This window comes from Onychostruthus taczanowskii, unplaced genomic scaffold (assembly GCF_017590055.1).
Source record: "Onychostruthus taczanowskii isolate IOZ18803 unplaced genomic scaffold, ASM1759005v1 scaffold27, whole genome shotgun sequence".
Lineage (NCBI taxonomy): Eukaryota > Metazoa > Chordata > Aves > Passeriformes > Passeridae > Onychostruthus > Onychostruthus taczanowskii.
The window spans coordinates 1,125,642-1,139,039 of record NW_024500017.1 but is presented as its reverse complement, the minus strand read 5'-3'; the positions used below and the strand labels follow the sequence as shown (position 1 = coordinate 1,139,039).

The following is a 13,398-nucleotide window of genomic DNA, read 5'->3' as shown; positions in this document are numbered from 1 at the left end:
AGGTTCCCCTAAAACCAGTTTCCACAATCTGATTTTCTCCCTCCACAATTTTTAGTTCTCTAACATACCAGAAGGCTGAGATCAGAACTCTCACATGTCCTCCTACAGTACCTTGGGATGTGTAACAGATGTCATCAATTTAATCCTATCAAGGTTCTGTCTTTGTCCTATAACACAATCATTCCATCATCTGACATCCTGTCAAAGAAAAAGAAAACAGAAAATAAAAACTTAAAACCCTACTGAAATTGTTGCTATGCCACCACATCACATAAACCCTCATCAAACCCTTGGCCTATCTTTTATTTAATTTTGTCTTAGAGGTAATAATTTTTTCCTGGTAATTTGCAAGTCCTTTTTGAATCTTCATCATATTCACCTCATGGGCCTCATGCACCTGCCAATGGAGGAAATGACACTTTACCCTTTTGTACATAAGTAATCAAACTGTTTTTAGAGAAAGATTAATTTCTAACTGACTAATTCTAGCTCACAGATTAAAGGTATTGGAAAAATAATATTGTCATCAGAAACACGAAGAATCTCTCCTTCTATCACTGTGTGGGCCATTCACTAAAGTGTTGGACTCCATGATCCTTGTGGGTGCCTTCCAACTCAGAATATTCTATGATTCTGTGATTCTCTGATATAGAAAATTGGGAAAGAATTGAAATAATTTCCATTTTTAATGTGTATAGATAGTGTATAGATAGATAATGATAGCAAAATATTAAAAAATGGTAATCTTCACTATGCTTTTAAGTTCCTGAGACACATTTTCTTAACATTTTCTGACAAGCTCTCTATTATTGTCTTTTTTTAGTTGATCTTCCATAGGAACTAATCTCCTGCTCTTCAATTTTCTTTCTTAGACTGGTACTTTATCATCTGCTAATCTAATTGCCCTTAGTAGGTCTCACTCACGCAGCATATATGTCACAGATTTTGTAAATTATCCACTCCCACTCTGAGTCCAGTCATATGCTTTTAGTCATATACTATTATATATCAGTTTAATATCAAAACTGATTTGGACAAGTAAACTCGACTTCATAATGTGAATGTTATTTACACTTTTGTAGGTGATAGAAATAATTATCATGTTTGTACAGTCTTCATAATTATTTGTAAATGGTGTGCATCCTGCTCAGCATTTCCTCTTTAAATCAGTCCATGGCTAGTTAAGGAAAATATATTTCCATGTTATTTTTCTTCAAGTGTCCCTTTTTTTCCCCTAATAATAAAGACACTCAAGTTCTCTCAACATGACTTTCTGAAGCAGATAATTATGAAAATCTAATCTTGAGAAAGATATTCTTATCTTCCCAACTGTTACCTTTTGAACTTTCCTAACCATATAGTCCCTGTAGCAGCTGTGCATAATTTTTTTAATTAGTTATAGACAACCTTTGCGTTTCACCATTTTGAAATATCCTCCAACTCTATGATCTGCCTGGTGGGTCTCTTTCCTCAGTCTCTATAAAAGCCTTTTACCCTTACATTGCAAGGGCCTTTACATTATGTTTACTTTATTTTTTTCAGTTTTTCACTTTTATATCTCCTTTTTTTGGCGGATTCTGCAGCTATTCTTTAACCCATTCTTTCACAAACATTCTTACTGAAACAGGAACTCTTTTGGAATAGTTCATAGAGCTGTTACCCATTGTCAAATCCTCCTTTTCTGTGATGTCTGTTCAGGTGACCGTATCATCTTTCATGTCCTCATCTTCTTAATATCTATGTCTCTGTAAGGCCCAGGTGCCTCCCAGATTTCATCAACTATTTTGTGCTGACACCGTTCCTTTTCAAATATCTAACATTTCTAACTCCCTTAATTGAATTGTGAATTGAAGAATTGCAGCACTAAAACGGCCATCTATAAGGAAAGAAAAACAGGCCTCATTCTTTGCAAGCCAAACCCTTCAGAGAAAAATTAATTTTAGTATGTCTTCTGGCAAAAATGAATGTCATATCTTGTGGGGTCAAACCCAGATTTGAAGACTGGGTCAAGCAAAGTGCCAAGTAGATATTGACACTTTGATTAGAGAGATTAACAAACCATTTTTTTAACCAGTATGTAACATACCAAAGACAGGGAAATGTCATCCATCCAAGGAGGGTCTGATAATGCCATCCGTCCATCCATCCATCCATCCATCCATCCATCCATCCATTTATCCAGGGTCAGATAACTACATGTCTTACAGTGTTATACAGGAAGGCTGACATTACAAACTCTTGGGGAGTTACTGCACATTTAATCTTAAAATACCCAGAGAACTGCATTCACAGTGTAGCCAAGATCTTGTAAGTCCCCTGTATGTATAAAACATTTTACACTTTGCAGCTATGACCGACAAGCCTTTAAAATGAGCAGGCTTAAATTATGAAGTGTGAGGTACTGATATCAGAGAAAGGCCTGATGTATTGGCTATTTTCAGCTATAATCAGGATTTGAAACCATAATGATATTTAAAGGAAAAGACTTATCTCAATAATATGCATTTACTTATTGATTTATTCAACTTTTCCAGACTGAACCCCGCTTTTCCCTCTTGCCTCCCAGCCCCAATCCTCCTCTCAGAAAAACTTAACAAATAACAACAACCAAAAAAGCAAACAAAACCAGCCAACGAACCAAAAAAACCAAAAGGAAAACCCAACCCAACAAACAAACAAACAAACAAACAACAAAAGAAAACTAAACGAACAACAACAAAAAAAAAGTTTTCTGGGCTTATTTCTTGTTTTGTCCTGAGCTGTTTCCAGCACCAGTTGTCAACTTCATATGAGAAAGTACAAAACCTTTTCAAGCCAGCATTATAACTTAATAGATAATCACAGCTAAGCACCTACAAATATGTTTCCAGAAATCTCTTATTTTCTTCCATTAATTTGAGAATATGCCAGTTAAATGAGCAAATCCTCACATTCTAATAATGTTCATTCCTCATAACTTATCTAGTAGTACATTCAAAATCTTGTTACTGGCAAGAGTACAGAGACCACTTATATGAAATTAAGACTTCATTGCAAGCTTAATTAAAATCTTTATATACTAATCAAATTATTAAACAATGCTATAACTAGTATTTTTACAATAATACAAATTAATATAGTATACTCTTATTAATAATATACTACTTTTTAAATATATGCAACATTATTAATATCTATCCCTTTTTCTCTGTTATGGTGCTCCCCTTCCAATGCCCCCCAGTTCTAAAGTCAAAAGCACCAGATTTCCTCAAGAACAATTGGGGTGGGAGATATTCACAGCATATTATTTATGTCTTGATTTCTTAATTGGGAGAAATAAAATGTTTATAATAGGAATTTCTCTTTCAGTCTTGTAGTTGACCTTTTGACTTTTCTTCTAGGTGATTCTCTTATATCACTTTCCCATTCTTTCCTAGCTTCAATTAACATAAATAACTACTTTTAGTTACACAATGTCTAGATTTGCCAAATTTTTATTATACGGAGGTCTGCAGTTAGGTCAGAAAATAGTCATTTGACCTCCAAATGACTGTTAAAAGAGGTAAACCAGCTCCAGCCACAACAGGCCCAGAGAGGGCTGAACAGTGTGCACTATCAGGCTAGTACATAGCCTTCAGCCTTTTACTACTGAGAGCAGAAATTTCTCAATTACATATTTGTATTGTTTGTCAAGACCATCATATCTAAAGGAATGGGAACAATGGACTGCTAGCTATGTGTTTAAAAATGCTTATTTTTATGTCATTGTTTGATTTTAGCTTGGGAGCAACAGTACAGTTCTCCTGTGACGAAGATTATGTGCTACAAGGTTCCAAAAGTATCACCTGTCAGAGGATAGCTGAAGTTTTTGCTGCATGGAGTGATCACAGACCTGTGTGTAAAGGTAAACAGAAATTCTTACCCACACAGTGATTATTCCATTTGGCATCTCTCCATTGTTTGACAGTCAATCCTATTACATTTTTTGTAAGTACCTGAAATTGTAATCCTAGTATCCCCACTTTCTTAATAAAAAAGGATTCTCCTATGCTGTTTTGTTTAACATAAACTTTGTATTTCGGCATGCTTGCTTCAGTAGGCAACTTACATTATAAATTTTGCTTTATAAGGAGCTGACACAAACCTATCAGATGCTAAGTATTAGAACTTATCAAGATGGATATCAAAATTGCAGTGATTTAATATAAAATCAGTAATTTCATGATGCTTCCTCATTGCACATTTTAAAAGCAGATAAGAAATTCTTGAATTTATAACAGGTAAGTAGTGGAGAAGTAAGTCTACACCTGTTTTTTACCCTGAGAAAATGGATAAAGGGCAAAACATTCAGTGAAAGAAGAAAAGCATAAAGCAATTTTGCTGAAAATATTTGATGACCTAATACAGCAGCAAGTAGTATCATGAATGCCTGGATCAATGAATGAAAGTATTAGTGTGTAGGTACAGATGAGATATTAATATATAATGAAAATATTTATGTGCACAAATACAGAGAAATTGTTCTAATCACAAGTTGTTTGTTTTTCCTTTTTTTTTTTTTTTCTGGATTTCAAACTTAAAGTACTGGAAGCAAGTGCCTATTAGGAATATTTAAAAACACTATAAATTATAGACATGGTGGGGGGGTCAAAGACTTAGATTTCATTCTACTGTAGAACAACATGGTTCCTTTGAGACTTTCACTATGAGGCTTCACCAAGAAAAGTCAGCAAACAGAGCTCTCTGCAGCACACAGGCAAAGGAGCTGTACTTTACATCCCAACTCTGCCCCAAAGGATGGACACATATTCAGATGGAGCAGCAAATTGTCTAGAACACTCACTGGCTTTCCTCTCCTGACTTACTTCCCACATACAAGCTGCAAGGAGTCATACAATTTCTTATTAAATATGCAGACAAAAATGCTTGGCATTAGTGTCACTTGTGACCCTATGTCTTCAGCTACTGATCCTGAATGAGGAACCTTCCTCTCACCTCTCTACCCTCTACTTCTTTCCAAGCATCTGGTGTGACTTTGGACACACTCATCACCAGAGTATTGTTTCTCTGAGGGTGGTGCAAAAGTGCCATTCTTTCTAGAGAGTAACGTGAGTGAAGGAACAAGCCTTCATCCAGCAGCAGCTGAATCTTCCTGTGTTCAGTATTGATCAAATAAATATGCTTTGTGAAAGTGCAATGCAACTCTAGGATTATTTCACATATGTAAGTGTCAATTTGTTTTATTCAATTATGCAAGATGGTCTGTCAGAATACAGTGGAAGAAATCGTTCTTTAGCTTTTGCAGTTTATGTGGTGTCATAATAATCACTGGAGAAATAGGATAGGCTCATGTTTAGTTGAGGTTGCTTGTCAGTTTTACATCTTCATACAGGAAAAGGTAACCAGTAAAGCATTCAGCAAAGATCTGAATATCAAGGAGAGAACAATAAAAGTATTATTGACTCCAACAGACTAGGAATTTAGTGCCTTGAAAGTGTCACTTGGAAGCACAAAGGGCACAGTTTATATCCTTTGTATTATTCATGACAGTGGTGCAAGCTATGTAAATAAGAATATGGGTTCTTTACTGGCATGGTATGGTAAATAAGCATACAGACTTTGAATTGAAAATAAATACCCTTTGTAATCTTCAGAAATAGATAACACTGGTTTTGTTAGTCTAACTTTTACAAGATATATTTAAACTTTTCAGTGATTTGGCCATAGATTCAATGGGTTGTACAGGGCTTATAGCAGAAAAAAATGCTGACATGCCATACATCAAAGCATATGCACAAAGAAACCCACATATGGACAGTGATAAAGGTTTCTACTATTTAAATTTGTCTTTCAAGACATTAGTGAAGGTGGAATAAGTTAGTCCTTGAAGAATTTTAAAAATAAATAGGGCAGATTCTGTTACTGTATTTACTGTTTTTCCTCAAAATACTTTCAACATTTTTTTAAGATTATAAGTTTAGACACAAGAGAAGGTCTATTTTATTTTGTCAGAATAATTAAACATGAATGTTCTATTCTCTTGTAAGAGGTGGTTCTGGTTTTGTTCAGTGGTATTTTAATTCCTCATATTTTGATTAGAGTAAGTTAGAGATCAGTTTATGAATCTGCTACATGTATTTTTTATGTGAATTAAAAGGTGAACTTTCTTTTTGCAGTCAAAACTTGTGGATCCAATCTTCAGGGGCCTGGAGGCACTTTCTCATCACCCAATTTTCCATTTCAATATGACAGCAATGCTCAATGTGTGTGGGTCATCACAGCTATCAATACTAATAAGGTAAGTTTATATTCTGGCTTTTCTCTAAAAAAAAAAACCCAAAACAAACAAATCCCTCCCTCCACCTCCCCAACCCTAAACCAACCAAACAAAAGCACACATAGACCATAACATTTTTCACTAATATGATTTATTTCTACAGTCCAGCTTTTGTACTAGGTGCATTTCAGATATTTTTAAGAAATGTCTGACACCAGATGAGTATGGACAGATGTTAAAACTCCCCTATTTGGTTTTTGTATGCCAAGTAGATGCTGTCATATTTTTTATGTCATTCTGTAACTTAATTCCCAGAAGCAGCTATTCAATGGTATGAGGCAATTTCATGGGCCCACTAGTATTGTGTTATAAGCAGAAGAGCTACTTTGTGGATGTTTATATTATCTTTGGCCTTCAACTGTGTGAGAAATCACTGAAGTTCTTCACTTTCCCTTTGTGAGGAACTGTTCTGAAGAAGTTTATTCTATTGTCTGAACCACTGTATTAAAATCCCATGTACTTTAAACCTACGCTTTAAAGCAAAAGTACCGAGAGTTCTGATAATGTCAAATGAGTCAAAGTAGAGCAATTAAGCTAAGTTATGACACCAGTTGTCTTTAATTTCAAGAACTAAACACCTGGAAGCAATGGCTATATTCTATTTCCAGGTGTATCATTTTGCGTGAACTGAGTGTAATGGACTTGTTTAGATGTAATAAAACATAAATTAGCTGTGCAGCTCAGGAATGTTTTATAAAAGGCTATCATCATCTGTGTTTGCTGGTACAAGGATATATTTTACCTCTAAATTTTGTTTTATATTGCCATCTGCATCACACTCCATTAACTGCTCAGAGAGGCCTATAAGGCTCAGTCTTTTGCACCTGAATTCACCAGAGGACTCAGTGAAAACCTGACTATTTTCAAAATTTCAAAAACCATTTAGCTATGCTGGTGTATTTCTCACTCTAATTTTACAAAGTCCTGTGTGGAAGCCATCTTTATATTCCACTTTGGGAAAAGAAAAACGGATATTTATACAACTGATTAGAATTTGATAATGAATATTATAAATGTGTTATAATTTTATAACACATTTGTATAAAGGTCATTTGTTTGTTTGAACCTTATTCCAAGGACTTCTAATCAAATTTATCCAATTTATAGGTCATAAAAAAAGTGTGAAGAGTTCCTCAAAAATGATTCAGTCTCTGTTTCACAAATAGGCAAAAAGTTCAAAAGTAATATTTGAGATTTCTCATCCCAAAGAATTTTCATATTTTTCGTTCTTTAATTAAAAACTATTTGTGAGCAAGATAAAATCTGTATACATGTCTAGAATTTCTGAAAGTTTTGTCAAATGTGCCAGCTGAGAGAATCATACTATCTGAGGAAATGAAACACAGCTACCACACTTTGTGAGCAGTTGAGTGAAATTAAAACCCATAAGGCTATATTTGCATAAAATGGTTTCCTTTCTTAAATGCACCAAGAAAAAAAAAGCCATATAAGATTTTAAACATTCTACCATTGGTAGAAGCAAACCTTTGGGCTCACAAACTGGTACGTATTTACTGGCAAGTCACAGGTGACTGCAGGTTTAAGATATTAATGATTTGGAGATTGTTAAAGATTACACTCTGCTGGTGATATTCATGTCTTAATGCTGCCTTCCTTCTCCCTCCCTGCCAATTCACAAGATGGTTATGCAGTGTTAGCTCAAAACCTCAGAACTTCGTTTTTAACCAAAATTATTTAATGGAAATATTAAAAAACATTATTACTCAGTCTTATTTTCCTTTGAAACTTCCACTTTCTGCATTTATAGAACAGCAGAAAATTAATTGAACAAATACTTTGTCTCTGGTTGTCAGTGTGGTTGACAGAGTTACAGAATGATTGAGACTGGAATGAACCTCTGGAAATCCTGTAGTGGAACTCCACTGCTCAATCAGAGCTGCCTACAGGCAGCTGCCCAGACTTGAATATCTCAGAAGATGGTGATCCCATAACCTCTCTGGACAACCAGAGCTAGTGCTCGCTCACCCCCATAGGGAAAAACTGTTTCCTGATGTTGAGAAAGATCCTCCTGTGTTTTAGTCTGTGTCCATTTCCTCTAGTCCTGTCACTGGTCACCACTGGAAAGAGTTTGGTTTCATCTTCTTTACGTCCTCCCATCAGGAGTTTATAGACATTGAGATTCAGTGATCCTCCTCTTCTTTAGGGTAAGCAAGCCCAGCTGTCTCAACCTTATATGAAAGAAGTTCCAATCCCTTAATCTTTTTAGTGCCCCTTCACTGCACTCTAGTAGCTTCCTATTTGGCTTGTACTGGGCAGGTGCAATTGTTTTCCTTTCTCTCAAAACACTTGAAAAAACAAGTTCTTCCACATATAAAAATTCCAATTCTAATGAAAATAAAATCGGCCTTCTCTTTAGTCAGAGATCATGCCTGCTGTAGTTCAAATAACATGTGCTTAAGTGTTGTTCTACAATGGTTTTTTTTCAAAATCGGCCTTCTCTTTAGTCAGAGATCATGCCTGCTGTAGTTCAAATAACGTGCTTAAGTGTTGTTCTACAATGATTTTTTTTTCCTGAAACTGTAAATACTGCAGAATAGCATATGACCATATCAAAACTGTCCTAGTACCTGAATGATAACAACATATAAGAATACAGACAGTTTTAATATTTGGGGATGAATCAGAACTCTTAGTTTTAACCTCTGCTGGCTCAGTAAAATACTTCAGTATATGCTTGCTTCATTTTGATTTGATTAGTATGTGTGTTTTGATTTTATTTACAAAACAGAGTTTCAGTAGCAGGGATTGCTGTAGGAGTGGCTTCTCTAGGAAGAGATCAGAATTGGGCCCCATATCAGACTGAGACAGTTCTAGCTGGCTCCAAGACAGACCCACTACAGGACACAGCTGAGCAAATCAGGCAAGCTGGTGGAACCTCTGTGATAACTTATCTGAGTAAGGGCAAATAAAGCTGTACAAAAGCAGCTGAAGGAGATGAATGAGAATACCCAACAGAAATAACCCCACAGACACCACAGGCAGAGCAGAAGGAATGGAAGAAGTCTTCATGTGATGGATCAGGGATTCCACTGGTGCCTCTGTAGAGTGCCATTGATGCAGGTTGTCCCCTACAGCTCATAGAGGTCCATGGTGGAGCAGAGATCCACCTGTGGTGTGTGCAGGACTTGTGCCTGAAGGAAGCTGTGACCCTATGGAGAGCCCAAGGCAGAGCAGGTTTCTGGCAGGACCTGTGACCCCGTGGGAGTAGCATACTGAAACAGATTTTGAAGAACTGCAGCCTTGTGGGAGAGATCCATGTTGGAGAAGCGTGTGAACTATTTTCTGTGGGAGGGCTCTAACTCTGGAGCAGAGAAAGAGCATGCGGAGGAAGGAGCAGCACAGATGAAGTGTTACAAACTGACTGCAGCCCCCATTTTACATCCCCCTTTGCCACTTTGGGAGAGAGGAGGGGGCAGAAGAATCAGGAACAAAAAAGTGAATTTGAGCCCATGAAGAAAGGGGTTGGGATGATGGTGGGTTTAGTGTTTTTTTCTTATTTTCACTTATTTGTATTTTCTTATTTGTCACAAAAATTTGTCAATTTTTAATTGTCAGTAAATAAAACTAATTTTCCCTAGACTGACTTCTTTTGCCCATGACACTAATTAGTGAGCAGTCTCTCTGTCCTTGTCTTGAGACATCAGCTTTTTCATCCAGTTTTCTCATTCTGTGCTGCTGAGGGGTGATGGAGTGATGTGGTGAGCATCTGACAGCCAGCCAAAGTTAAATTAGCACACCTTGCATATTTATCTGTCCTCTCAAATATTTAAATACTCTAAATATATAGCATGAAAACAGTAATTAAGAACAGGTCACTTATTTAAAATTAAATATGAACATTTAGATAAGGCCATAACAAGGAATACCTGTTTATTGGCAGAACATTAGTATTATACCAGTAATGAGAATGCAAAGAAGTAATGTTAGGTTAAGCAAGTAATTTTATTCAAACTGTAAGTTGGACACTGTTTCTGAACTTCTGTAATATACTACTGAAATTACTGTAGTCTGAGTTAGATTCATCATGAGCAGATTGTAGTGCTAGGAGCTATATTATAATAGCTTCAGTATTACCTAGAAAATTTGTGTGGTATTAGTTGGACTAATTATAGCTCTTTGATATTGCAATGAAATGCAGACACACAGGAATTGGGGAGTTTTTAAACTAAGGAACAGATAAAAGTTTTACAATATTATCTGGAACAGTGCTAGAATGGTGTCTAGCTCTGATTAGAAGAATATTACCTTGTTGAGGTCAAAAAAAATGAGATCTTTTTACAAGTTAGATCAACTTCTTTTTATGATATATTGAGGAACTTCTGTGTATAAAGTCTTTGCTTATATAATCAATGGTTTAATGTGTTTGGTTTTGTTTCATGCTAATGTTACCTTACTGTTCTGAACACAATATTGGTGGCCTTGTATGACTGCTAGAAGGCATACTAATTGGAAAAATAATGGGCAAAACAAGTATTAAACCACGTTATGAAGTAGAATGATAATGGCGAATTTGTATCATAATTGTACTGAAGGGCCCAGGGGTGGATTTTTTGTAGTTTGTCCTTTTGTTCTGTGTTGTGAAAATGTTATTTTTGGATTTGATGGAGGAAACTTTTTTTTTTTCTATTTAGTTTAGTTGGGTTTTCTTTTGTTGTTCTGAGTGAAGAATGTATGTTGAATGTGGATTTTAACAATGGTTTGTGCCTTGAAGTCAAAAACCTCATTGATGTATAAATGAAGATTTTTCATTAAGAATTTTTTATAATGACTACAACAAATAATGTGATGGTGTTCATTATAAAATGACAATATTTACAATATTCTACACCACAGCTGTGAGAACCAGGATGACTTTATGATCCCAGTACTTCAGGGCTGCTACTTGTTGCATCATTTGCAACAAAACAACTCAGAAACTGAGAATCTTTTAAGGGAGAACACAATAGATGAAAGACCCTGAAAGGCTCTTTAACTCTAGTGTAAATGGCTTTATCCAGGACTAAATGTAGCTAATTTTCTCCCAAACTGATTTCAGAAATAAATTTGATAACAGCACCCTACAGTTGAATGAAATGTTTCCCCACTCACTTATCTGCGTCCTTAGCTTTGTACTGCATTATAGTTGGTCTCTTGCCTCATGCAGTTAATTAGGTGTATTTTTCATGCCCAAGCCTTGTTGACAGTGGAGTAGGACCATAACTAAAATCCTCAAACATAGCCAGAGATGACAGTGAGTTTACTATTGAAAAGCAGAATAAAAATTGTTTGTGAAAGCAAAGTCATGTGGATGGAGTCAAAAAAATAAAAACTCTTGATGAAGGTGCACTGACACATCTGATGTTATCAGTGAGATCCCCATATTTTCATTGTTCTTATGCATGTTTTTTACATTCTTATTCTTATATTAGGATCCTCTTCTCTCGAGCTCATCTGTTTAAGAGAAAACAACTATTTTTTCAATAATTAATATTATGATTAGAATATTTACAATCTATGATGTACAAAGCTCTGAATAATGATTCAGCAGAGAAAGAAATATGGGCAATTGATACATAACTTTGCAACAGTGAAATATATATGGCTGTCTATATGGTATCACAACAACATATTCTTTAAACCTTCTTGATGCCTTCTACCTTGCTTTGTTGCCCTCTTAGGAGGGAAGGTTGAAATTCTCTGTGAAGATCAGTACCTGAATATGTAAGGCTTCTCCAACAGTATATGAGAGAGGAAATTATGGACAGTTTTCCCATTTCTGGATTGTCTTAACATGTTTTCCATATAGTGTTTTATATGCACCAGTGAAGTGATTGTTGCCACTTTTATCCATGGCTACTCTGGAATCAACAAAAGCTTTGTTGATCAAAAATAGCAAAGCTATAATTAGAGGCATCTACCCGAAAGAACATTAATGAAAATCATACATTTATGTGGAACTCTGAAGATGCAACAAAATTCAAACTTCTTTACTTGTCTTCAACTGTGCTGCACATTTATTAATCCTTGGATCCCTTGAAAAAGTTCTTGTGAATACCTGAACGGAAATGAGAACAAGAATTCCTCAGTTTGGACTCCATTTCATTACATCTCTCACATCTAGTAAGGGAAACAATACCTGAATATCTTGTAGGATATTGCACAAACTCATCAGTTAGGTTCTAGACCTATGCATTGCCAGTAATTTATTCTGACATTAGGTAATGGTACAGTTTTACATTTAAATTTTGAGTAATAAACCTTTGTATTTTCAAGATTTAATTCCCATCTCCTCCTCAATGCATTTTTTGCACTTCTTTTCTTCTAAAAAATTAAAACTTATTTTACTTTCATTGTTATATAAAAAATAAAAAAAATTTAAAAAATAAAAAAAGAAAAAGAAGGACTACAAAATTATGAATTTTAAACTTAATGCCAGGCTAAAATACTAGTGAAATCTGAATTAGGGCTAAAGTTAACCAGAGTTCAAGTTTTACGGATTATACTTGCTGATTTTTTTCTAATCCAGAGTGGCAGAAACACTGTGGAAAATGTCAGTGCTGGAATGGCAGACTTTCTGACAGATCTCAACCACATTCACACCACATATCATTCATCACCAAACATCAAGAAGGAGAAAAATAAGCAAAAGAGTTCCTTAAAAAAAAAAAAAATCAAGCTTTTTTTTTTTTTAGAATTATAAGAAGAAATTAAATATGGTGAGCTAACTGCTAAATTTAGATGGATCAGAAAACTAGGTCCTGGTTCTGGTAATTTTATATTACAGGAATTTTGTTAAAAGAAATTTGCCTGTATGTTATCTTTTGTCATCGCCATATTCTAGCTTGAATGTATTTCAATCATAAAAATCTTCTTACTGCTTGCATAAATTCATTCTTTAAAATGTATTCTTTAGAATATAGGTTTTTGAAAGTTTGACAGTGTTCACATTCTTATCCTTTTATCTACTGAATTTTGAAATACTTTTGAAATGAAGAATGACATGCTTGAGAGCTGGGAGATAGCTGACTTTTGATTTTGGCTTTAGGGGTTTTTTAATTATTATGTTTGCTAAGGTTTTTTTG

The 13,398-nt window shown here is 35.1% G+C and overlaps 1 protein-coding gene across 3 annotated transcripts in view; it reads left to right on the top strand.

Annotated features, from left to right (window-relative positions):
- CSMD3 (CUB and Sushi multiple domains 3) overlaps nt 1-13,398 on the top strand; it is a 577,908-nt gene that overhangs the window by 253,572 nt on the left and 310,938 nt on the right. For all 3 annotated transcript variants that reach the window (XM_041407558.1, XM_041407557.1, XM_041407556.1), the window contains 2 exons: nt 3,759-3,883; nt 6,156-6,277. In XM_041407558.1, coding sequence (XP_041263492.1) covers nt 3,759-3,883; nt 6,156-6,277 — 247 coding nt within the window. The remainder of the gene's footprint in view (nt 1-3,758; nt 3,884-6,155; nt 6,278-13,398) is intronic.